Below are 27,299 nucleotides of genomic sequence, written 5' to 3'. Positions count from 1 at the left end.
CAATTCCCAAGGAAATGTTGTGGGGAAATGAATACTTGTATACTTAATTCTTGCACTCACACTGGCCCTGCAAGCCAGGGATTCCACACAAGTAATATGAGTACCTTAGCTGGCCGAGACAGCCTGGCTAGATAGGTACTGGGCCAGACCAGTATCCCTGGGTTCCGTGTAACCCCAGTTAATGGTTGCACCACTGCATGGAGTACAAGTAGTGGCAGGGGGTCCAGGACTTGGCCAGACTGGTTAGTCTTGCTAACCACACTGGTACCCGAGAGACTGAAGGGCCCTGGGGCAATGGGGTGCACCCATGCGCGAAGCCACAGGTGCAGCGGTACCCACAGTACTATTGGTGTGAGCTACAATGCCATTATTCCACAAATTCTGCAATTAATTCATTACAATGGATTTTGGTGATATATTTTGATGATTATGCAGCAAGGATGCAGCACAGCTCAAAACAACAACAACAACAAACTACTACTACTACTACTACTACTACTTTAAACAGACCACTGAGCTAGCATTCTTAACTCGTGTGGGGCTAGGCCAAAGACTTAAGCTTCATATGGTTTAAAGAAAGAGTATTTGATCTGCTGAACAAAACATTTATAGCAGCTTTTAATTTTTTTAGATCTTAAATTCAGCTGATGAAGACCAAGTACCTAAAGTACTTTAACTAAGGCAGCTAAGACTACATTAGGCAGACCTTTAAAAACAAAATCCTCTACACTCACAATTTTTTTTTTAGCACCAGAGAGTAACAATGAGTGCCATTTGAATCCCTCACTTTGAATGTCTAATCTATAGAGAAATTTTTATAAAATATAATTTTCTATTGTGTATTTTCTTATCCACAATATCTATACACTGGAATGTCTAGCCTGAAACAAAGTTTTTGTTAAGATTCTGTATAATCTTTTACAACAAATTTTGTTTCAGTTTTACAAACTATTGCCTTGGATATCTTATGTGCTTGAAGACCCTTCCATTTCTTGCTTTACCCTTTACACTAAACAGATTAGGTCTGATCATGTCAACAACAGCATAAAAGCTCACATTTCATATAAATTTTTTATGCTTTCCAAAAGTATTTATGTTTGTCTTTCCTATCACTATTTTGCTCCTTCATGCTTCATGTCCATTCCTACTTCAATGAGTTCCCTTTACATAATTGGAAAGGTTTTTAAAATAAGAGTTCAGTTTCAAAGATTTTTGTAAATTGAGATATCAAAAGATTTTATCTTCTAAAGCACAAGCAAACAAGAAATACAGTACATGAATCTACACCAAAGTTATTGAAGCACAAAGCTAGCAATCTCATCACTATCAGTGCAAACATACTACTGAAATGGTTTAGTTCTCATTACAACCTTAACCTTTCAGTTTCAGCATTTCTCCTCTACATAAACTTAACATCTACAGTATATTGTATCTTATATTCAACGGTAAAACAAACAAGTCTATTACTGAAAATTCATTGTGCGGATCATGTACAAAAAACATAAAAGGACAGAGCCTGTTGTAGAATGAAATCCATTATCAGAAGGTCTCTTATCAGGAATTTGTACTGTAATCAGTTTTATTCTAATAACTGAGATATATAACAAAAGTAACATTATTTGGAAAAGTTTAGGGAATAAACAATAGTCAGTCTTCCTTTAAGGTAGCAAGGTATATCAAAATGCAAATTCTGTACACTTGTGAGGAAGAAGTGAATCCTAAATGAAAGTAGTGACAGTTTTTTGCAGGGGCTTGGGAGTTAAAATACTGAAGTTACAGAGTTTGGCAATATGGAAATGTCCATCATTTATAAATTATAAAACTGTGCTAAGTAGCAGACACAATTCTATCCTTCTACACTTATATGGCCCTCTTTTTGATATATGCCTCTTTCACATACTTAACATCAAACTAATCCTAAGCATCACAGAACTACTTAACTACTCACAACAATGCCTTTTATAAAGCTCATTATATGAGTCTTAGCTCTAGTATAAATATACATTTTATAAATGTATCTATATTCATGACTAGTTCAGGTACTGTAATTAATATAGTCAAAAGTGTACATCATGGGGCTCAATGTACATACGATACCTTTCATAAAGCTTTTTCCACATTAGCTTGGAGCTTTGAAACAAGCTACAGTAATGCCTATTTGCCACTATCAGCCATAAATTTTGTTCCTAATAAAATCCCAATCAGATCTAATTTACAAAAATTATAGACCTTAACTTTGCACTTTATGAAACAATGCCATGAATAAAAATTCATGTCTCAACTATAAGACGAAGTTATTTCATAACAAAAAAATTACAGTTTTCATAACTATTTCTGACTAATATAAAGTACATACAGTATAAGAAAGTACCGGTAAAGTATTTATAAACAGAGGGTGTATTGTTAAAAAAATAACCTCCTAAAGAAAAAATACAGTAAATATTAAGGGTTAATTCCCGATAGCTTTCAAGAACATCAGGACTTAGCTGCTGTCCATGAGTCTATCTTGGTACCCTTGCTAAATAAAAACTGCAGTCCTCTAAACAGTAACCTTTTCTCTCCAATGAGAAAATTACAACTTAATAATTAATTATATTCATTAATTGAACCTTTCCACTCCACTCAGAACAATGTACTCATTCAGCTTGCACAGAAAATACATAAGCATCCTTGCACTGCACAGATCAAATGAACATGGGAGTCTTTATTGTACAAACAAAGATATGGACAATAAACAAAGATATGGAGTGGTTTTACACATTTAGTGCATTATTATAAAGTTACCACAAATGTTCCTAGTAATAAACACATGCCTTTGGGAATCATACATAACAGTGAAACTTGTATACTATCTTGCATAAGTTCAACTATGGGTTAATGCATACTGTACTAATTTGTTTTGCTTAATAATCAGCAATGAACAGAGAGACAGACAGACAGACAGAGAGCACTGGCTGCTCCCACTAGGAAACCTTAAGTAACTTAATGCACCACTAAAAACACTTATTCCAAAAATTTGTTTTATTGCCTGCAAAACAGCAACTGCCAACTGGTCTGGGTAACTGTGAAAATATAAATGTCAAAACGACTTCTGGTGCCAAGAGCCATTAAACCAAGTTTCCATAGGACAGAATGCCCATAAATAAAGAGAAAGCAAGATAGAACAAAATGAAGATAAACCAACAACCAAAAATATATAAATACATTTGCCTAACTGCAGTGTCTGAAAAATTATAGCACTAGTGTATGGCACTTGAAAGTAGCACCACACTTTTTTTTGTTAAACTTCCACCTACCAGCATCAGTTCAGTTAAAGGAATAAACCTCTGGTGCTGGGCAATATTTCCCAAAAGAATGTGGAAAACCAGTATACAAGTAAGTACTGTATTATCATTACAATAGAGTAACTTACGGTGGGTAAAAATGTTTTCTTTCTTTCTCACAAAGGTAAAAGATAGAGAGAAAATAAAATGAAAAAGCTAAGGGCTGCAAGGATGTTGCACAAAAATTCTAGTGTCACTTAGTGCACCCATAGAAACAATTTAGGTGTTACCTTACTACAGAGTATGGGGCAGGTAACAAGCAGCAATCAAAGCAGCACACGCATTAATGCAAAAGAGGTAATTTCCTGTTTTTAACTTGACCACAGGGATATCTTAGCTCTCACACAGTTGGCCTGAAAAGGGTTTGTTCTCATAACACGAATAAGATTAACCCTTAAACGCCGACTGGATGTATCGTACGTCAACTAAAATTGTCTGTTGGGTGCCGAGTGGACGTTTACGCCGACTACAAAAATTTCAACCTCCAGTCAACTTTGACTCAACCGAAATGGTCGAAAAATGCAATTGTACGCTAAAACTCTTACATTCTAGTAATATTCAATCATTTACCTTCATGTTGCAACAAATTGGAAGTCTCTAGCACAATATTTCGATTTATGGTGAATTTTTGAAAAACTTTTTCCTTACGTCCGCGTGGTAACTCTGCCGAAAATCTCAGAAATTCTTTCGTCACTTTGTCGTAATGTTTGCACTGTTTTATATTAGCCATTACATAAAGTTTTATGTATGAAAATGTGCGCAATTTAATGTAGAATACAACAAAAAAACAACTCATGGTTGTAGCTTTTATCAGTTTGGAAATATTTTCATATAAATCACGATGTGCCAAAATTTCAATCTTCGGTCAACTTTGACTCGACCAAAATGGTCGAAAAACGCAATTGTAAGCTAAAACTCTTACATTCTAGTAATATTCAATCATTTACCTTCATTTTGCAACAAATTGGAAGTCTCTAGCACAATATTTCGATTTATGGTGAATTTTTGAAAAAAACGTTTTCCTTACGTCCGCGCGGTAACTTGGCCGAAAATCTCAGAAATTCTTTCGTCACTTTGTCGTAATGTTTGCACCGTTTTTCTAATAGCCGTTACATAAAGTTTTATATATGAAAATGTGCGCAATTTCATGTAGAATAAAACAAAAAATAACTCATGGTTGTAACTTTTATCAGTTTTGAAATATTTTCATATAAATCACGATAAATAGAAAAATTGACCTTCGGCCAACTTTAACTCGACCGAAATGGTCGAAAACTGCAATTGTAAGCTAAAACACTTACAGTCTAATAATATTGAATCAATTACCTTCATTTTGCAACAAACGGGAAGTCTCTAGCACAATATTTCGATTTATGGTGAATTTTTGAAAAAAACTTTTTTTTTTTACATCCGCACGTTACAAATTCATGCATCATTTTGTGATAATATTTTCTCCGTGTTGCTTTGATCGTTTTACAATTTGTTATATACCAAAATCATCGCAATTTAGTGTACAATACAAAGAAAAAAACATAACTCATTAGCTTTAACCGTTTTGCACACAGCGTGATTCGTATACAATTATATATGAAATTTTTTTTCCGCGCTGTCATATATTTCAATATTTATATATGATGATATTTTTTTTATTTCTGATGGTTGCATACTAAACTTCAGGCAATGACAAAAAAAGGAGCCAAAAATGAACTCTTAATCTTAAAAACTAATCGTGCTGTGATTTTTTTGAACAAAACTTTTTTCCGCTTCGGCGCTAACTCCTGAATGCTGCGGCATATGGCAGACACTTTTGTAAATAGAGGTTCGGCGTTTAAGGGTTAACTGGATTTTTTTACCTTTGTAAGAACTATAACTGGATACACTGTAAATATTGAAGGTTCACAAATTTTCTTTTTTATGGATTATTGTCCAGTAACTGTCATTTGCTATCCACTGAAATTTGGCCATTTACACTAAATTAGTTTCATTGTCAATGTTGCACTGCACTTTCTACAGCCAGGAACTGGGAGTTCCATTATTTATTAGTCTTTGTCTTTGTTCAAGTCATGTAGTGGCTCTCTTGAGCATCTAGTGAGATAAAAAGGGCTTTACTGTGATTTGGATTAATAACATCGTCTTTCTTGACAAATCTTGGTGCCTTTCATACTTTTGTTTTTCATCTATGTCAGAACTGTTGAGCATGAAGGTTTTTTTTTTTTTTTTTGCTGGTTTAAGGAGTCCTCAACATCTCTAGCGCAAATGCCAGTTCAACTCATCAGTTTCTCAATCCTGTCTTACAAATATAAATTTGACGTCTTAGATTTAGCATGGTGTTCAAGTCTGTACTTTATGCAACTTGGCTGCTGTAATTCCAGTCTCATCATCATCATTTCATGTCAGCCTTTCCCTTTATGGGGTTTGAATTCTGCTCTGAGTCCAGTAAGCGAAATGGTATTCTGAGCCACCTACTTGGCACCTTTTATAGGGCATGACCATATTTATAACAAAAGTTTGCACCATAGTGGTTTAAGAATATAAGATTTCACCTCTCTATTTTGCCGAATTACTTAAATTTTCAAAAGTATGTTTTTTTAAAATGAGTTTTATTTTAAGTCTTTTCAAATGAAATTATTCACCTTGTTACTTTTATTCTCATAAACTTCATGATCATGGATACTGTTTTAAGTGGGAATAGATTCTTATCTGTCGGTTCTTCATCTTCCTGGGTTTGAGGACAAATTCCAGTTCCTTCGATGTAGTGCAGTGCTCAGTTCTTTGTTACATTTACATTCATTTCACTGATTTCTCTGACAGCTTCAAAGACCATAGAGTGGTTTTTTGGTTGTTTCAATTAACAACCTGTTTGTTCTTATTAGCAAGTATGCTGCTTCCTCTATATAGCAGTCCATTTTCTATATTTGCAGTTGTCCCTCTATCTGATTTTGGTGCTTGGAATATTGACCAACTGTCCGGAATCAAAAGACTTTTAAAATGAGTGGAGCAATGTGTGGTTTATAAAAACCTCTCTCTCTTCTATCTACTGTATTACTTTTTAGACTTATTGGTTGAAAGTTCAACAGACATGTTCTTTACCAGTCCTTGTTCAACCCCGTTTACCTTGAAAATTGTCAGAGCTATGCATCTTTGAACTAAAAAAGGTAGAGTTTCTGAGAATATCACATGGGTGACTGGGACTTTTCTTATGGAAAACGCAACACTTCTTAGTCATTCATTTTTCACATTTTCCTTTCTATAATTATAACTTTTTTGCTTTCCAATAACTAGGTGATTTATCTGGGTATACAGTACTACAGATTTACAACAATGACTATGACTATTGCAAATATTTTTTTTTGGCAAATTATTTTTTAGGGGAAAGTACAAAATTTTCACATATCTTATAATTTCTATTCATTATTTCACTTATATAAAGTTATTTTGGGGGCTTTTCATGCTGCAAAATTAAAGAACATTTAACAGTTTACCTAGAAAAATGTTGGAGGTACACATCTTTGAACTAATATAGGTATAAACATTTTTTTGCAAGTATCACGAGTGACAGGCACTTTCCTTATGGAAAGCATGATGCTACTTTTGCATTCATTTTTTCATATTTTCCTTGCTATAACTACAACTTTTCATTGCAATAACTAGGCAATTTACCTGGGTGAGCTACGGATAAAAAATTAAGACCTTACTGCAAGCAGTTTTTTTTCGGTGATGTTTTAGGGGGGAAAAGTGCAAAATTTTCTCGTATCTCATAATTTCTACTAATTATTTAACTTACATAAGTTACTTTGGGTAGATTTTTATGCTCTAGTATATAAAAATTATTCAGCTTCAAAGTGAGAAAAAAATTTAGTGGTCTACCTTGAAAACTGTCAGAGCTATGCATCTCTGAACAAAAAAAGGTATAAACATTTTTAAGCTTACCGCTCAAGTTACTGCCACTTCCCACAAACACAATTGTTTTTAAGAGTTATAAGCAAGAGGATTTCTACCAAATGATAATTTGCAGTTTATGCATATGTAAAAAAACAAATAGGGATTAGATTTAAACACTGTACAAGCATACTGAGAGAACCCAACTATGAGCCAAGTGATTCCAGGCATATGTAGCAAAATACTCCACAAATGACTAAATAAAATGAAGTTAGAATAAATGACATAACCAAATCATAAATGGAAATAGGTATTCCTTGCAGATACTCTAAAAAAAATTCAGAGTTAAAATCATATAATAAATTTTGGTTATTTATACAATACTGTATAGGTATGCATCACTTAACATTTATCTGAACATCCTTAGTCTTAAGAATTAAAACTGTAAATAAAATCTGTATATTAATGCCAGATGTTGCAGCCACAAGCAGCCTCAGAGCAAGTGATAAGTATTGTTGCTAATAAACATACAGGCAGTCCCCGGTTATCGGCGGGTTTCCATTTCTGAGGGTGTGATGATAACCGAAAATCGCTGCTAACAGAAAACCGGCAATTTTCTGCGCTTTTTCAGCGATTTTCGGGGGTTATCGGCGCCAAAAAGGGCCAATTTTCGGTTATCGGCGCCTCTGTTAGGTATGTATCGGCGCCAATAAGCGAAAATCGGCGAATTTTGGTGGCGAAAATTGCCGATTTTCGTCGCAAGACAAGCGCCATAAAACCGGATCGCTGTTAACCGAGCCCGCCGTTAACTGGGGACTGCCTGTACAGTACTGTATAACACTCCCAAAATATGCTACAGTTCTGTATTGACCTCTAATTAAAATATTTTACCTAATTATAGCAGATTCCTGTGTTACAGTATTTGCTTTCATACTATATGTACATAACTGTACAGCAGTCCCCACTTATCAGTGGGGGTTCTGTTCTGAGGGTGTGATGATAACCGAAAATCACTGCTAACCCAAAATCGGCGATTTTCGGGGCTTATCAGAGCCGAAAAGTGACAATTTTCTGTTATCAGCACCCCTGTTAGTATATATCAGCGCCAATACCCAATTATCGGCGCTGATAAGCGGTAATCTGCGATTTTCAGGCCAAAAATTGCCGATTTTCGTTGCTAGACAAGGGCTGTAAAACCGGATCGCCGTTAACTGGGGACTGCATGTATTTTCTGTAATTATTGTGAATTTCCATAAATTACAAATATGTTTAGTAAATAGCATGTAAAACTATTCAGGCTCTGGATTCCAACTTGGTTATTTTTTTTTATTTTCATGCATAAAGACCTTTTGTAATTTAAATCATGGCTCCAAAATGCAACCACACTAATGTTAGTGATACGTAATAGCAACAAGGAACCATGAAGAAATATTGATCCTGATGTAAAAGATATGACTGTATGAAGATGAAATGTGATCTTGGAATGTTTCATTCAACGATCACATCGATACCAAGAAGTAAAAACAAAATCCTGCAAGCTCTGCAAGGGACACCTTCACTGAGAGCTACCAGGTTAATCAAGAAGCGAGGAGGGACTATATCAGAGATGAGAAATTTGATGTTATAAGTTTATCCTATGATTAAATGTTTCTTTAAAAAACTGTCATTTTAGTTTTCTGTAAAAGAAAATTATTGAGATGGCTTTGTCTATCCGTCCACACTTTTTCTGTCTGCACTTTTTCTGTCTGCCCTCAGATCTTAAAAACTATTGAGGCTACAGGGCTGCAAATTGGTATGTTGACTATCGACCCTCCATTCATCAAATATACCAAATTGCAGCCCTCTAACCTCAGTAGTTTTCATTTTATTTAAAGTTAAAGTTAGCCATGGTTATGTGTCTGGCAATGCTACAGGACAGGCCATCACCAAGCCATGGCTGAAAGTTTCATGGGCCACAGCTCATGCAGCATTATAACAAGACCACAGAAAGATAGATCTATTTTTTGTGGCCTTGACTATATGCTTTACAGAAAACTCGATTGCACCGAAGAGACTTCGGCACATTTTTTACGTTAACTTTTGCAGATAAGAAAGTTAGGGAATTATACAAATCTGTATCCTTTTCTAACATTGTTATTTCTGAATATAAAATAACACTTCCTTTATTCTACCCCTATATAGCTTCTTACCCTTTCCAAGTTGACTGCAGAGGCATGACTGAAAGGCAGGTGGTCAGCTTGAGTGTGGGTGGGGCTCAGGTGGTGAGCAAGGTTTTAGAGCCAGCCTCTAAAGCAAACACCTCCACTGTTTTCAGATTAGAAAGAATGGGAAAACTTTATCTTGACATACTTAGTATGAATAAGCAAACAAGAAGTTAGGGAATTAGAAAATGTTATCACATCTTCTAGCCTCCCTAATTCTTTAATTCACTTTAAAAAGGTCTTCAAGCAAAAAATAAAATTATGAACATTCATTTTTTCCCAACTCATTCCTCCAAAATATTTTTACAGCACTGTATCTGGACTAAATAACAAAATAAAAAAATTACCAAATCTTGTATACAGAACTACCTTTCAAGTCAACCATGGAGGAATGGTTGGGCAGCTGCTCTCTCTCTCTCTCTCTCTCTCAGTTTTTTGTGTTTTTATTCTCTATTTCAGTTAGTTGTCATTTATTTTTCATAGTGAATGTGTTTTACTCTAATTTTGTATGCATGCAGGTACAAGTTACTCTCTCTCTCTCTCTCTCTCTCTCTCTCTCTCTCTCTCTCTCTCTCTCTCTCTCTCTCTCTCTCTCTCTCTCTCTCTCTCTCTCTCTCTCTCTCTCTCTTTTATTGTTTAAAATAAAGCACTGTGTGCAAAATATCTAAACTACTTAGTAGCTCAAGGTATCTTACACTACAGCAGAATAGCCTACATTGCCTATGATAATATCCTGGCAACATAAGATCCCATTAACGTCCAGTTTCACTGAATGCACTGTAGACATTACATAGGGCATACCTCTACACAAAAATTGTTATTCAATAACATCTTTTGTAAACTAACTAAATTATTATAAAAAATAACTCAATACTCAGAAGCCTAAAAAAAAAAAATCTGCCACTTTTTAAGTGGACATAGTAAAACATCACAGAAATAAAGCAGGTCCCTAATGATCACATTTCACAAATTTGGCACACCAGTCTTTCAAAAAGTAGCCTACAGCATACCAATATATTAAGACTCAATATTATATAAATGACTAAAATTACTGACCTAGGCTATTAAATATTCTTTAAAATTATTGGTTGGGGTCAGAAAATCAAATAAAAACTGTTAGCCTTAAGCAATAGCTGAGATACCACAAAAAAATTACTTTTCCTACACGGCTAAACAAACAATTTTGAAAGTAATTTGCATTTTTCCTAGGTATACAAACCAGAGCCTTTTATGTACGCGTATTCCTCAGCATGAGCTGAAATCAATCACTGAAACCTGGTATCAAGGTCATTAACTGGTGAATGGTAGGAAGTATAATAAAATGCTTTTGTTTGTATACCTACAAAAAATATAGATTTAAACAATTTTTTGTTATTCCTGAAATATACAGACCATTGCCTTTTAGGTAAGAGATTCACTCCTTACATGGAATGTTGTCTCTCTCAATTGACTGTTAAGTTGAAATCCATCTGGAAATGCCTCTTCCCTGGTCACGATTTAAGCAAGGGAGTACTGTAATGACTCCTGAACCTCCTATTCTGACCAACAAAAAGATGGCAAAATGATAAGAACCTGAGCCTGTGCAAGTAATGTCTGGAACCTCACTCTAATAACTCAAAGTCTCCAAGAACCAAATGTGGCCTTTCAAGGGCTGACACGAGTTGGAAGGTAGCTCAATCTGGCCAATACAAATAATGGATTACATGACAGTTCCACCCCCACAAACTTGTTGAAAGGGAAAACAGAGTCACATCTTAACAGCCAAAGCAATAAGACTGGCTGCTTGGTTATGTAGCTTACCTGCACCTAGGTCGGATCCATCAAGTACTCAGTTTTGCTGCTGCCCTGTAGAGGGAGGAATAGGAAAGACGGAAGAAAGCCTGTCACTAAACCACTCCTCCCTAGACTTATGCTCACCTACAGTAGTACTCCAGCAAAATACTACAGTACTGTTAAAAAGGATTCTGGTTTATTACACAACCTGTTGAGCAGCCACCACAGGTCTGAAGGAAAAGTGTTCAGCAACTTGTAGGCAATATTCCTTAGGGGGAATAAGGTAATAGGTAGTCTAACATTTCCAGATCCCTACCCCCATGACCTATGAAACATACAAGCTCTTCCAAAATGCCAGGGACAGTCCCAAGACCCTGATTTTCTAAGCTCTTGCCTGAACTAAATGGCTATCACCCTCACTGGAGGAGTTGTATGCTTCTTTGATCACTTCAAGTAGCCTGGACACTCCTCATGCTTAGTAGTACTAACAAAAAGTTGCAGATACTCTAGCCTAAGAGGTAGCTCCTTTTTAGGTAGCACCTTATGACTCGCACCTGGCACAGGGGCATTTCATCTGGGTTATTATCAACATAGTACTAGAGGGAGGGATTTTGAAACTAATATCTCTTGTCTGAGATGAACAGGTTCTGAATTTCTGCCACAAACTCAAGGATGTGCAAGAATGAGAGAGGTCCCCAGCCCTCTGAATGCCGAACCAGGTACATGCCTTGTAACTCACCAATACATTTCATTGAGGCTAAGGCTAGCAAGAAGACAGTCTTAAGTGAAAGCTCCCAGTACGACACCTCTCCCTAAGGCCCATAAACACCCAAATTAGGCTGGAGATTTACATCCAACTCAGAGGTATGAAATTCCTGAGGAGAACAAGATTGCTCAAAGCTTGTTATGAGCATGGATAACTCTACAGATCTAGAGAAATCCATACCCTTCAGTCTGAAGACCTCAAGGCTTAGCGATACCCTTTTATTTAGCCAAGACTGAGAGGAGCTTGTTTCATTGAAGGTGGATGAGGTAGTTTTCAATCTGCTGAACAGAAGCTCCAACCAAAGAGAGAACACCTTTACAACACCAATAACAGAGATGGCCCACTTTCTTTGGTACATATTGAACAAGGATCATTGGAGGTACCCTGCCATCTAGGCAGTCTAGCCATATAAGCTTCTCTCTCACAGGATCTGCTGCAAAGCATCCATGTGTGTAGCTTGAGAGCCTGTACTGCCTGATGATACCTCTGCACATGCAACTGACAAAGAAAAGTGGGTCCAAGGGGAATCTCTCAATGCCTTGACCACTTGGCATGGAACATTGAGGTGCCATGAGGATCATCTTAAGCCCTAGTGTCATTAATACTCAAATGATCACCCCGCACATCAGACTACACAGCAGATAGGTATTAGCACACTGGTGCTGGAAGGTGACTACTATCACTGCCTAAGGATCTGGTACAGGGGAGCATAACACTGGAAGCCTACTGTTTAACCATGCAGCAAACAAGTAACTCACTGGTGTTCAGAAATCTTGAATTAATTTCTAATTCACGAGGGTGCAGGGAACACAAGCCTTACTACGTGATCCAAACAGCTGAGCTGATCTGCCACCACATTTCTCAGGCCTGAAATGTACCTCTCAGAAAGCTCAACAACAGAACTGGCCACTCATGAATCCTTACATACATATGACATCATGTATGTGCCGTCATTAATGCTACTGTATTGTGAATCAGAATCACTCAATAGCGACTGTAAGAAAGTGTTATTTGCCTAGTTTCTCTTGCGTTTTAATCATTATTTTACTCCAAGTTTTGTCTCATGCATTGTGTATCATTTTACACCAAATTCTGATGACAATAACATATCTTACAAGTGTGATTAATATAATTGTGTAAGTCAGTAAATATCAGTACACTGCATATTTACCCAGTTTCAACCAATGATATACAAATAGCTCAAGCAGATTAAAACATGTTTTGGACAATGCAACGACTTCATAAGTTTCATACCAGATAATGCTGTTGAACTATATCTTTAATAAGCCCTACACTCACACTTGGCAATTTGGATGAAATATTTATCAAATTTCTAATTTAGATATACCAAAATACAATAGCAAAATATTTGCCAACTGTTTAATATAGAACAGCATACAAATGCTAATACAGTTGACCCCTCGTATTCACGGGGTTAGGTTCTACAACCACCCACAATAAGCTGAAATCTGCGATATAATGGAACCCCTCTAAAAAGGCTTATAACTGCCTATTTTAACAGTTCAAACACCAAATATGCTGTACAGTACATGTATACCTTAAACTAAAATGCCTATTTTAATTGTTCAAACACCAAATATACCTTAAAATATCATCCTAAACCACTTTAATATACAGTAATTTCAAAGTCATCTTACAACATTACCCTAAAAATATACGGCTTACAGCTATGTGTGAAAACTAATCAAGTTACCCCTATATTCAGGAACAGCCATTTTCTCTCATAAAGTTTTAGTTTTGGTTTCATATTTTTCTATTCATGATAGAGAGAGAGAGAGAGAGAGAGAGAGAGAGAGAGAGAGAGAGAGAGAGAGAGAGAGAGAGAGAGAGAGAGAGAGAGAGAGAGAGAGAGAGCTGAGGTGTTTAAGCACAGTAGCTGGGGATGAGACATGACAGGCACAGTTAAACTAGCTGGGAAGGAGAGTAAGACCTTGTGTTGCCTGTGTATGTAATTTGAATTTTAAATATTTTTACGGAGATCAGAGATGAAACATCAACAGTGATAAAATATTCTCTGGTTTACTGTTGTAATATGTGTCATAACCATAGAGTCAACTAAACTCGTAACGAATTGCGTTAGCAATTCTCTGGTAGACATCAAAGGTGCCTCACACTGAGGGACCTGGGGCAACCCAAACGAACTGTAAGGTCTGTAAGGTAAGGTAAGGTTATGGTACAGTAAATCAGAAACAGAAAAAAATATGGCAACACGTACCTACATCCTCACACACTCATTCAGAACAATCGCTTTTTTCATACAGTACATATTACGATGATAATAGACTAATACAATACAGTATAAATGAATTCTGTAAGTGTAATAATGTTTTATTGATATTTTGCTGTGCTTTTTTTTTTCATTAAAGGATATGTATACTGAGAGAGAGAGAGAGAGAGAGAGAGAGAGAGAGAGAGAGAGAGAGAGAGAGAGAGAGAGAGAGAGAAAGAACTGAGCAGTGCGTTTACATCGGTAAGCTGTTTTGTGATTTTGTGGGATTTTACTTTAACATTTGATATTTTGCTTGCTTTTTCATCAAAAAAATTAAGTACCGTATATCTTAGTTTGACCAGACCACTGAGCTGATTAACAGCTCTCCTAGGGCTGGCCCGAATGATTAGATTTACTTTACGTGGCTAAGAACCAACTGGATACCTAGCAACAGGACCTCCAGCTTGTTGTGGAATCCGAACCACATTATGGCGAGAAATTAATTTCTATCACCAGAAATAAATTCCTCTAATTCTTCATTGGCCAACAGCGTGCTAGCTGAGAGCTCTACCCACCCCTAAGAGCAAAGGATGTGCATACTGAGAGAGAGAGAGAGAGAGAGAGAGAGAGAGAGAGAGAGAGAGAGAGAGAGAGAGAGAGAGAGAGAGAGAGAGAGAGAGAGAGAGAACTGAGGTACATTATGTTTGCATCAGTACTGGTAGAGGCAAGATTATCATAATTGTCAGAGATAAGGTTGATACATAGGAAGGGCAACCACTGCTGGAAGATCAGTAGGGCTCATTTCCTTAGAGGGAGTAGCAGCAAATGCAGCAGGAGCCTCCTCCAACTGCACAGGTTGGGGTTTCACCTTGGGAAAGCGTGGCCTGAGCATAAGACTTATCACTAGACAACATTAAGTGGGGTTACACACCCCCTGCACATACCCTCCCTAGACTGAGAAAGAGCAGGAAACACAGAAGAAGCAAGGAGGGGTGGAGATGATTCAGTGATGTCACTTGGTGTGTATGTGTTTCCTCTCTAGGATACTGGAAAATGCTTCCTGACCCTCATCCACTTACTCTCTAACCTTTCCCACTGCAAAGTTGACCACCTGACACACTCTTTGCAACAGGATATACGACTGCAGAGCCTAACCCTACAGAATACACAATAATGGTATGGATCAATGAACATACCAGACATGAAGCACTGGCACGTAAACTCACGCCCCTCACAACAATTGTGTACAGGTTTTTTCTCCATTTACTGATAAAAAAGAATAAAACTCTCAAACAAAAAGGAAGCTTCAGCTCAGCCAAATGGTAATGCACGATGATGTCCACACTTGACTGCAGCCAAAAAAAAAAAAAAGTGCTAGGTGAGGCAGGTGAGTTAGGGGGTATTCCTCCATTCACACCCCTTTACCATCAGTTAACTGCCTTGTTACCAAGTTTTAGCAAAAGATTCCAGTTTGCGCTGAAGAATACTCACACATAAAAGGGAATGGTTTGTATTTCCACAGGAACAATTAGCAATCCATCTAACCAACAAGCCTCAGTCATGAAGATAAATTTTGATCTGTAAAATACAAATGTTCTTGTGTGCTATCAATCTCGCACATGAAAAAACTAATTTGGTTAGCTACAAGACACTAGTCACTGTAAGCCATATTTAATCCACCTTTGGAAAATATTTCAGGAATGATCAAAGGTTCAATTATGTGCCTGAATTCTTACCTCTCTCCAAGCTAGAAAACTTAGAGTACTTGCTAAGGATATAGAACTTATCACATGTAAAGCTAAACCTGAAGACAATCCTGATTAGTTCCTTAAACATGGCTATAAAGTACAAACACTTACCACAGACTGCAAATATAAAAATGCAGTGTTGTAATTATCGTAAAGAATAGTACAGCAAACTGCGACTACTGTCACATGAAAGATCACTGACTGTATAACTTTCATAAAATTAATATTGGTTATGATGCATTTGAATTATAATGCTATGATATACTTAAGCTCAAGTTTCCATATCTCCATAACCAGTTTTCTTTTCCCAGAATTTGATCTGTAGCATTGCTAGATTAAGATTAGCTTCATGCTGTGCTCTTTGCCACTCATGAGCTTCTCGTTGCTGTTGGTATCGTTCTTGTAAAGTTTTTCGCTCTAAACGTAAATTTTCAATGGAAAGTTGGGCTTGCTGCATCTGCATCTGTGCTAGAAGAATATCTTGATCACATAACTGATCCATCTTTTGTTTCCTGGTTCTCCTAGAAGGGCCAATATTTGGGTTCATGTCTGATGATGGTTTTTCATAATAGGTTGTTAAATCACAATTCTGAGGTGCCTCAGGGGCAGCTGGTTGTTGGTTCGTCTGAAATCCATCCATTCTCACACTTGTATTTGTAGATGTCTCTGGCATTAACATTTCACTGACCATATTTTCAGAATTCACATTCTTAACATCTCCATCTGAAATAAAAAAAATGTAAGACATTCTTTTAGGGACAGATATTTTATAAACATACAAACTGAATATCTCAAACTCCTAATGGTTAAAATATTTTTATTTTTTGCCTATACAGTGGACTCCCCATATTCGCAGGGGATGCGTACCACACCCCCCCCCCCGCGAATAGCTAAATTCCACAAATACTTAAAACCCTCTAAAAACACTTAGAATTGCCCATTTTGATAGTTTAAACATAAGAAAAACCCTGTAAAAATGCTTATACCTGAGTATTTTAATAGTTTTATAACAAAAAGTGCATTTATTCATGAAAATTATATGAAAATATAGTAATTAGTGAATATTTCTCAGTGAAAAATACCGCAAATGGGCGAATTTTCCGCGAATGATGGGTAGATATGTTCCACAGGGAAACCCGCGTATGCGTGAGTCCGCGAATCTTGAGAATGCGAATGTGGGAGGTTTACTGTACTGTATACATGCCTTGCATCATTCAATTTCCTGCCCAATAATCCAAATTAACTCATGATAGTTGAAGTTGGTTAAGTACCTTATGCAGGAAAAGCTCTCTCTTTGCTTGGATTAATACATCACTGGAAACTGTAATTGAAACATTTAGTATATTTCTGGCAGGATTTATCAGCTATCTTCCAGGGATGGGGGCAACTCAGTTCATACGAAATATCTGGACATCACTTGACCAAGCTGTTAGTGGAGCAGATCTAAAATGATTGCCTGGATCATCACGCAGCAGCTATGGTAAATCCAGAGCGCTCCTGTCCCCTTTAGGTGGTTACTGATAATAAAGCAATATCAGCGCTGTCCTGATCCAAAGACCTAACTTGATGCATGAATAATAAAATTCACAAAACTTGGGGATTTTCTACATTAATTCCTTAGGGTGCATCTGAAGGGAGCAGCTTTTTGATGAAATGCAGTAGTTCCTGACTGGGTTTCCTTGGCCACACAAGCTGACCCACTCAAAATGATCATCCAGAACAAAGTTCTATCTGAGAATAAGAAGCCACAAGGATGGCCCCATTTAACCGATAGCTGTGATTTCAGTGTATTACAAAAACAGTCCTGAATGATTTCTATTGGTACAGTATGCACAAATGAATCATGGTATAAAAATGACACTATATCTAAAATATTTTGTAAATCTGAGAATAAATCTTTATGAAGAATAACAGGAAACAGTTAGCAGAATAGCAAATTACATTAAAAGGGACATTATTTAAGATCCACATTAGATGATGTAAGAGTGAAATGGGGATGGCTTGGAAATGTCCTTTGCACAACCCCATGAAGAACAGTACATGAGAGTGTTAGCTGGGTCCTTTGAGTACCTAAAGAGTTGGAAGGCCCAGACCTACTTGGATGAGGACTAAGAAAGAAGGCTGAAGGTAAATGGATATCTGTGGAAGTGAAAGCAAGGAGAGACATGAGTGGCAGAATTTCATGGAGGCCCTCTGCATCACATAGCATAGGAAGCAATGATGATGAAGGAAGAGTGGGTGAAAAGTCTAAAGAAATGTTTAAAGTTTATTCATGAGTTACATGTCCCTTCAAAACAGTTTGTTATTCTAGCAAAGAACCTCAAGTATAGAAATTATGTTAAAAAAGATTACAAATGATCCAGAATCAAACTGAACTGCAAAAAGAAGCTTAGAAAAGAAATGTTTCATACAACCATATTTTCAATGTACAGTACAGAAATGACCAGTCTTTTCATTAATGATACATAAAACACAATTTGGTTAATAAATTTTGTAATAGAGAATCAGTTTTTAAAAAGATAGTCTTTTCAGTACAAGCCCATCACATACATTAGCCATATTTGTGATTTTAACCCTTAAACGCCAACTGGACGTATCGCACGTCGACTAAAATTGCCTGTTGGGTGCCGAGTGGACGCATCGCACGTCGACTACAAAAAATTTCAACCTTCAGTCAACTTCGACTCGACCGAAATGGTAGAAAAATGCAATTGTAAGCTAAAACTCTTACATTCTAGTAATATTCAATCATTTACCTTCATTTTGCAACAAATTGGAAATCTCTAGCACAATACTGTATTTCGATTTATGGTGAATTTTTGAAAAAACTTTTTCCTTACATCCACACAGCAACGCGGCCGAAAATTTCAGAAATTCTTCGTCATTTTGTCGTAATGTTTGCACCGGTTTATATTAGTCGTTACATAAAGTTTTATATATGGAAATGTGCGCAATTTCATGTAGAATACAACAGAAAATAACTCATGGTTGTAGGTTCTATCAGTTTGGAAATATTTCCATGTAAATCACGATAAGTGCCAAAATTTCAACCTTCGGTCAACTTTAACTCAACCGAAATGGTCGAAGAACGCAATTGTAAGCTGAAACTCTTTACATTCTAGTAATATTCAGTCATGTACCTTCATTTTGCAACAAATTGGAAGTCTCTACCACAATATTTCGATTTATGGTGAATTTTTTATAAAACTTTTCCCTTACGTCCAGCTGTAACTCTGCTGAACATCTCAGAAATTCTTTCGTCACTTTGTCGTAATGTTTGCACCGTTTTATTTTAGTCGTTGAAGAGGAAGACCCTCGCTACTTCCAAAGCATGAAACTCCTGTACCTCTCTCCTTGGAGGGAGACCTTGACAGATCCCAAGAAACCCTCCTCGGCTACCTGATTGTACTACGAGACAATCGGGGACTGACACCCAAAGTATGCCAAGCAGCCGGACTCTGAAAACAAATTCGTTGGAGCTCTCTCTATCCGTCTCACACCTCTCAGAACAACCAAGAGGAAAAGAGAACAGGTAAGGAGAAAGAGTACCCCTACCTGTCCTGCCAGTAAGACCAGCAGGAGAGGTGGACCGTGAGCGATTATCAACCGAAGGAGATTACTGCCACACGAGGGAAGAAGAGCACTTGCGCTGTGGCAAAGCGCTTTCCTGGGAAGAAAGTTCACCCGAGCAGAGCCGAGAACCCAATTCGGAAAAACCGACTGGAGCCGAGCCAAGCTGCACCGAACTGAGCCGATCACGAGAACATGATCCAGCTGGGTGGTATGCGGTGGACTGGGAGGCAGGCGGGGCGAGCCAAGCCAGTCTCGCAAGCGCGACCAAGGGCTGGGCAGGGCGAGCACGCCAAGCAAGCCGATCGTGCAAACACAATCGGAATTGGTCAGGGCGGAACTCGTTTCCCGTGAACTAGCACTAGTTTCCCGAACTCTAAACTCCTTCGAAGGCTGAGGCCCCTCAAGAAGAAGGTCCAAAGGGGAATTTTGTGTCTGCTATCCTGCATGCTCGAACCCTAAGGTTCAAGACACAAGGATAGAACCCAGCCAAGCAACCGAAGCAGCTGGCGGGCAGTATCGAGACACCTGGCGTCTCGGGACCCAGACACCTGGGTTTCTCGGTACTCTCGTCCTGTGCCTCTCATCAGGAGAGTGCTCATGATTCATATGATTCAAGTGACCCACAAGACTCAAAAAAAATCGGAAGCGGCTGCATTCGGTTTCCTAAGAAATTGAAAAGAGAGTCAGTCCCTTAGAAGTCCCTCACAACTCCCAAAGGGAATCTCTTCCCTGCTCATTCTGGTGTTCGAACTGATAGGATCGAGACACCAGGCTGGGACCCAACCGAGCACTGGTAAGCACTTGGGGAGAGCTTGTGGTGCTGGCAGGAAGAGCTGAGACACCTACCTGGGTGCCTCAACCCTTTCTCTGGCACTGCTCCTGAACTGGGGCCGGGGAGAGTACTCTCCAGACCAGATCAGGATACTCGATATTCCACCGAATCTCGAGCAATCGGAGCAGCTCGTGAACGAGCACCCGAAGCAGCCTGTGTCTTAGAGGCGGAACCTCTAGGACTGGGAACGGGATCACAAACTGAGGTCTGCATGCCCGCGGCTCCCGAAACACAAAATCCAGGGGTATGAATCGGTTTCCTAACCTGAAGGTTGGGGAGAGGCAACAAGACCCACTGCCTCCTCGGAAGGAGGCAGTCCCTAGACGTCCAAGGGCATCAAGGGGAAAGAAGCAGCCATCCTCTCCTTCAGCCAACAGAGGTATGTCCAGTTCCCGGGACCCCCTCAAACCTCGGGAGAGGAAGGGAAGAGGCAGCAGAAAATGGAATCGAAGATAAGTTGAAGAAGACTGAGACTACTTCCACAGGGCAACTTCCTTCACCTTCACTCCAACATCTTCTACAGGATGGTGGACACGAAACATCGTAACCTCCAGAGCAGCTAGGCAGGAACAGAACGGAAGCGGCCCAGGACACGACCACCAGGAGAAACAGCAGGCACGATCACGATAGCCGATGCAGGCACTACGGAAGCAGTTCGGAAGGCAGGAGCTACCACAATGGCCAGGAACGTCACTTCCACAGGGCAACTTCCTTCACCTTCACTCCAGCATCTTCTACAGGATGGCGGATTTCGTAACCCCAGGGCAGCTAAGGCAAAATACAATGTAAAGGGCCCAGGACACGACCACCATGTGATGCAGCAGGCATGATCAGGACAGCTGATGCAGGAGCTATGGAAGTGGTTTGGAAGGCAGCAGTTACAGCAATGGCCAGGAACGTCACATGAAAGTCACCAGCAGCGACAGGAACGATCAGGACGGCTGTGGCAGGAGACCAGGAAGAGCTGCCCAGAGACTGTCGTTGAGTTAACAGAAGCATAACACAGGAAACAGCAAGAGCAGATGGACCACAGTTATGCCAGAGGCAGTGCCACAGCATACATGAAAGCCAGCAATGACAGTGACCAATCCACATCAGCGGGAACAGAGCCAGAACAATCCCGACATGGAACTATGCCATTCCAACCACGTAATGTGGTCAATCCTGAAGCAATGCTGAATGAACGTCAGGACTCCTTAATGCAAGATATCCCCTGAGATATCCAGCCAACTACTGCTGTGCCTGCGATGCTCACTGTCAACCTGAAAGAAAAAGCAAAGATAATTAGAAAAGGGAGACTCCTCTCACTACAAGGGGAACTGCCCTAAACAGTGAGAGGAGGCCCCTTAGAAGAGGTCGCCTGACCGCCCATGGGCGGCCCCCTCCTCACGGTCTTCACCCGACGAGCAAGCGAAGAGGGCGAAGGAGTGAGATCTCTACCAAAGGAGAGATAAGGAAGAACTTACAGGGAGACAGAAGGAAGGAGGGGAGGCCACCAAGGGCACCGTGGAAGCGGAACTTAGCGATGACGCCCACAACTCTATAGCGCAGGCGGCGAAAACAACACTCAGCACAAGTAGGAAGGAAGTAGTCATGTCCTTGTACACAGAGGGCAGGAGCCCAAGAAGGGAAGCGAACTCTTACATCCCGATCAATGTAGGGGAGCAAAGATATTACGTCCCAACTATCTCCAAACGTGCTGGGGAATGCCTTCAGTATCTAAATAAACGGCTACTGGAAGAGAAGCATTACTACCTGGTTACGCCCCTCTAAACATGCCTTTGGCCGTCAAACCCAAGACAGACGCAAGGGAATGACGGCTTATGCAAGGTTATCACAAATATAACAATTTTTGAAAGTAAATTGTATTTTTCCTAACTATACAAACCCGAGGTCCTTTACATTAGGAGATACTTTCAGGCGTAGGCTGGAAAACGGCCGTTGAACTTCAACAAGGTGGTTAGGCAGTTACTGTCCGGGGGCGGAGCACCGCCTGCCCGGATGTAAACATTCCAATTTGCCTTTCGGCCCATGTACAGATTGAGGGGTGGCATGAGGTGGGCATAATTGTAAAGGACCTCGGGTTTGTATAGTTAGGAAAAATACAATTTACTTTCAAAAATTGTTATTTGTTCCGACACAATATACAAACCCTCGGTCCTTTACATTAGGAGACTTACTGATTGGAGGGAGGAATCTGAAAAAGTCTCTCTGAACTGACTGGAGTTCACCACCTTGTCTTCCCTTCCTGGTCGTAAGAGCGAGGAAGGGAAAATCACCTCTGACAAAAGATCGGGTTGTAAGAAACGCAAGATCTATGTCAGACTTGTGAGACCCTTTGCATGAAAGAGGGAAACGTCAGTTCATGCGAAGTAGGCTAGGAAGAATTGACGTCGGATGACAATAAGGCAAATACAAGCATTGGGTTTGTCTCAAAGTCATTTACTCTTTCCTCCCCTTGCAAGAGAAAGGAGTGGGGGTTGCTTCTATAACCTGAAAGGGAATAGAACGGAAGCTCACATTATGTGCTTACCTGCCTCGATCGCCCGGTCCAGCTTGTAACGGCACGTCCGCTCCTGTCCGTGGGAAGAGAGCTTAGGATGGGGAGAAGGAAAAGAGGCCAGTCACTCAACAAACATCTCCCCAATCCTTACCGCACAACATAGGCGAGATGCAACCTGTCCCGTTAGGGGAGCTGGATAAGCTACACAACTTGTTGAGCAGCCACCACAGGACCCAAGGAAAAAAGTGTCCAAGGACTTGTGTGCAACATCCCGGAGGTAGAAGGAAGTGAAGGTAGTCTGTCGGGACCACACACCTGCCTTCAGTACCTGTGGTACCGACATATTCTTTCCCGAATGCGAGGGATGGACGAATGCTGCGGACCTCGTGAGCTCTCGGACGAAGCGCACGGTGTCGTCTTCTCCTGCAGCAGAGCACGCTCTCCTTATTGTCTCACGAAGCCAAAAAGAGATGGTGTTCTTGGACACTTCTTTCTTGGTCGAGCCGGTGCTAACGAAGAGTCGCCGACACTCAAGCCGGAGGTGCCGAGTCTTCTTCAGATAGCGCCGCAGCACCCTAACAGGACACAGTAGCATCTCGTCTGGATCATTATCTACGAAGTCCTCTAGGGAGGGGATCGTGAAGGACTCGAACCGTGCGTCAGGGACCGAAGGATTCTGAGTCTTCGCAACGAAACCGGGATGAAATCGGCGTAACTGATCCCCATCCCCTTGAGTGTTTTACATCAAAGGAAAGTCCATGAAGTTCGCCAACTCTCTTCGCCGACGCCAGGGCAAGCAAGAAAACGGTCTTGAGGGTCAGATCCCTGTCTGACGACTCTCTTAAAGGCTCGTAAGGTGCACGAGTCAGGCTCCTTAGAACGAGTCACATCCCACGCAGGGGCCTGAGATCCCTGGGTGGGCAAGACCGTTCGAAGCTTCTCATGAGTAGAGAAATCTCGAAAGAGGAAGAGATGTCTACTCCTTTCAGCCGCAAGACTAGGCCGAGTGCGGCGCGGCAGCCTTTTACTGCTGAAATGGAGAGAAGCTTCTCTCGGCGAAGGAAGACGAGGAAGTCCGCGACCTGCTGAACAGTAGCTCTGACCGGAGAGATACCCCTTCGACGACACCAACCACAGAAGATGGACCACTTTCCCTGGTATACCGCTGCGGAGGATCTTCTGAGGTATCCTGCCATCTCTGTTGCTGCGTTGGCGTGAAAAGCCTCTCGCTCGCAAGAGATGGTGGATAACCTCCAGCCGTGAAGACACAGGGAATGCACTGCCAGGTGGAACCGCCAGCGTGAGGTTGACTCAGAAGGTTGGGCCAGGGGAATCTCTCTCGGTGCCTCGGAGAGGAGAGCTAGCAGGTCCGGGTACCAATTGGCCTGTGGCCATTTGGGTGCCACCAGAGTCATTCTGAGATTCGGGGTGATCATCACCGGCTGATCACCCGGCGAATCAGACAGAATGGAGGAAAGGCGACGCGTGTCGAGGTTGTCCCACGGGTGTTGGAACGCGTCCTCCGCAGCGGCCCATGGGTCCGCACGACCGAACAGAAGACCTGAAGTTTTCTGTTGTGCCGGGTGGCGAACAGATCTATCACTGGACGCCCCACAGGTCGAACAGCCTTTCCGCTACTTCCTGATGGAGGGACCATTTGGTCCCTACCACCTGGCTCTGGCGGCTGAGCTTGTCCGCCACTACATTCCTCTTGCCTGGAATGTATCTGGCTGACAGCTCTACCGAGTGAGCTACTGCCTCGTGCACCTGCATTGCCAACTGATGAAGCTGATGGGACACCAGTCCCCTGCTTGTTGACATATGCCACTACCGTGGTACTGTCGCTCATCAACACCACGGAGTGTCCCATCACTCGATCCTGGAACTCCTGGAGAGCCAGGAAGGCCGCCTTGAGCTCCAGAATATTGATGTGAAGGTGCTTGTCGTCTCAGTGCCACACTCCCAAGTCAGCAACTCCTCCAGGTGTGTGCCCCATCCCTCGGTCGATGCGTCCGAAAACAGAAGCATGTCCGGAGGGGGAGTATGCAGGATACTCCTATTAAGAGGTTCCTGTCGTCCAACCACCAGTGGAGGTCCTATCTCACTTCCTCAGAAAGAGGAATGAGGAAGGACTGGGGTCTCGGGACTGGGACCAGAGCTCCTTTAGTCTCCACTGGAGAGACCGCAAGTGAAGACGCCCGTGAGGAACTAGCTTTTCTAATGACGACAGGTGACCGATGACGACTTGCCATTGCCGAGCTTGTTGCTCCTGTCGAGACAGGAACAACTGTGCTGCCTCCTTGAACTTGCTGATACGAGAGTCCGAGGGAAAGACTTTTGCTGCCACCGTGTCTATCAGCATGCCCAGGTATTTCGTCCTCTGCTTGGGGTGAGATCTGACTTCTCCAGATTTACCACGATCCCTAGATCCTGGCAAAACTCGAGGAGACGATCCCTGTCCTGTAGCAACTGCAGCGAGAGCTCGCCAGGACTAGCCAGTCGTCGAGATACCTCAGAAGACGTATCCCCGCGGCGAGTGGGCCCAAGCTGACACGAGAGAGAACACTCGTGAACACCTGGGGAGCGGTCGAGAGCCCGAAACAAAGTGCCCTGAATTGGAAGACCGACTCCCGAGGACAAAGCGGAGGTACTTTGCGCGAGGACGGATGGATGGGTATTTGAAAATACGCATCCTTCAAGTCTACCGTAAGCATGAAGTCGTTCTCCCTGATGGAGGCCAGCACCGATCGTGCTGTTTCCATCGTGAACCGAGTCTGGCGAAGGAAACGGTTCAAAGGAGAGAGGTCTATGACTGGTCTCCATCCCCTGATGCCTTCTCTCTACGAGAAAGATCCGGCTGTAAAAGCCTGGAGACTGGTCCGACACGACTTCTACAGCATTCTTGCTCAGCATGGCTTGCACTTCTTGCTGTAGTGCGATGTCCTTCAACGAACCTGAAAGATAAGTTTGGAGATGGACCGGAGTGTAGGTGAGGGGAGGCCGAGACTCGAAGGGTAGGAGATATCCCTCCCGAAGGACATCCACTATCCAGGTCTCGGCTCCATGTCGCTGCCACGTTGCCCAATGGCTCGACAGGCACCCCCACCTTTGGCAGCTTCTGGGGGAACGCCTAGCGTTTCCCCTTCTTCTTCTTACCCTTGCCCCTCTACCGGATTGGAAAGGGGGCTGAAAAGGACGGAGTAACCCCCTTTTCGAGGAAGAAGAAGGCTGGGTGTTTCCTCGGGACCCCTTCAAGACTGGGACTTCTTAGGGGCCGAAGAAGGGCCAGCCTGGCCCGAAGACCTGGCTGCAGTGGAACGAAGACCCGGAGGTCTTAACCACTGCCTGGTGGACAAGCCGGTCGTTCTCATCGGCACGGCGTTTGTCTACCGCGGCATCCACCAACTCTCTAGGAAGAGAGAGGAGGAACCCAGCAACGGTCCATTCCGCAGAGCGATTGCCGACTCGGGACCTACAGACTTGGCAAAGCGAGAGAGAACGGCGTCTCTTCGCTTTAACACCAAGTTTGCCCACAGGTTTGCAGTCTGGTGGGCAAGGTAGGAAATAGCCCTACCTCCAGACTGGCAGAGTCTCCCAAAAGCAGAGTCCTCCCCAGGTGCGATGGCGCCTGAGGAAGCGGCTACCTTCGATACTGTGAAGGACCACAGATCGAGCCAGGAGACTGCCTGAAAGGCCGCCATGGCGGTGGCTTCCAGGGTTGCAGCTTCTTGCTGGGAGAGAGAAACATTCTCTGCCGACAATTGCTGCAACGAAAGACCCGGATCCAGACGAGTCAGGTCCGGGTCAACCTGTTTAGTCAGCAACGCTCCTTCTATTGGAGAGTAAAACACTTTGACGAGGTAGAGGGGGAGGAAGAAGCTTCTCCGAGCGGCTCGATCGAGGGAACTGTCTTGCCCAGACACAAGACCGTTCACCTGATCGAGTACCCCCGGCAAGCGTGGACCACGGCAGCCCCACGAAGCCTTGGGTTCCTTCTTAGGACCCCAGAAGGATTCGAGGCGCGAAGGACAATCCACAGACGGCCGTGGTCCCTTCCCGAGGTCATTGTGCCGACGAATCAGCGCGATAACCTCCGAAAAAGTCCTCTGTATTTCGGGGTGTCCGCATCCTGGGGCAGAGGACCTTCAAGTCCTTCCAGGGTGCGGTCCTTCCGAACTACTCTCCCGCAGGAGGGAGAACCTCGGCAGACCCCTGAGGATCTTCCTGAACTACACGGGCATAGGACCTGGTCGAGCCAAGGACCGAGCCAGGAACATACCCCATGCAGTTGAACTCTGAGGAGAACACTCCCCAGAGTTCCTCCTCTCCGACTTCACGCCCTTTGGAGGAGACCGAAGGAGCGGAGGGGACAGGGGAGGAAGATCGGCGCTCCCACTGCCCTTACTGGCAGAACCAGTAGAGGCAGCAGGCGAGGGCGGTCACCAACCAGCGGTGATGACGGGCCCTCAGG

At 41.8% G+C, this 27,299-nt stretch overlaps 1 protein-coding gene across 2 annotated transcripts in view; it reads right to left on the bottom strand.

The window, feature by feature from the left end:
* Window positions 1-1,195: 1,195 nt before the first annotated feature.
* Window positions 1,196-27,299, bottom strand: part of LOC136833770 (myb/SANT-like DNA-binding domain-containing protein 4) — a 60,188-nt gene continuing 34,084 nt past the window's right edge. Inside the window, exons 3-4 of one of the 2 annotated variants that reach the window (XR_010851583.1) lie at window positions 16,032-16,643; window positions 1,196-9,506 (exon numbers count right to left, since the gene is read on the bottom strand). Coding sequence is in view for 1 of the 2 variants with exons in the window: in XM_067096020.1 (XP_066952121.1) it covers window positions 16,192-16,643 (452 nt within the window). In the remaining variant the exon portion in view is untranslated. Of the gene's footprint in view, window positions 16,644-27,299 lie in introns of both variants that reach the window. The other variant, XM_067096020.1, reaches the window with a different exon arrangement.

Source organism: Macrobrachium rosenbergii, chromosome 52 (assembly GCF_040412425.1).
Source record: "Macrobrachium rosenbergii isolate ZJJX-2024 chromosome 52, ASM4041242v1, whole genome shotgun sequence".
In the NCBI taxonomy this organism is placed as follows: domain Eukaryota; kingdom Metazoa; phylum Arthropoda; class Malacostraca; order Decapoda; family Palaemonidae; genus Macrobrachium; species Macrobrachium rosenbergii.
The sequence above is the reverse complement of the archived record's forward strand: the minus strand, read 5'-3'. Positions and strand labels throughout refer to the sequence as shown.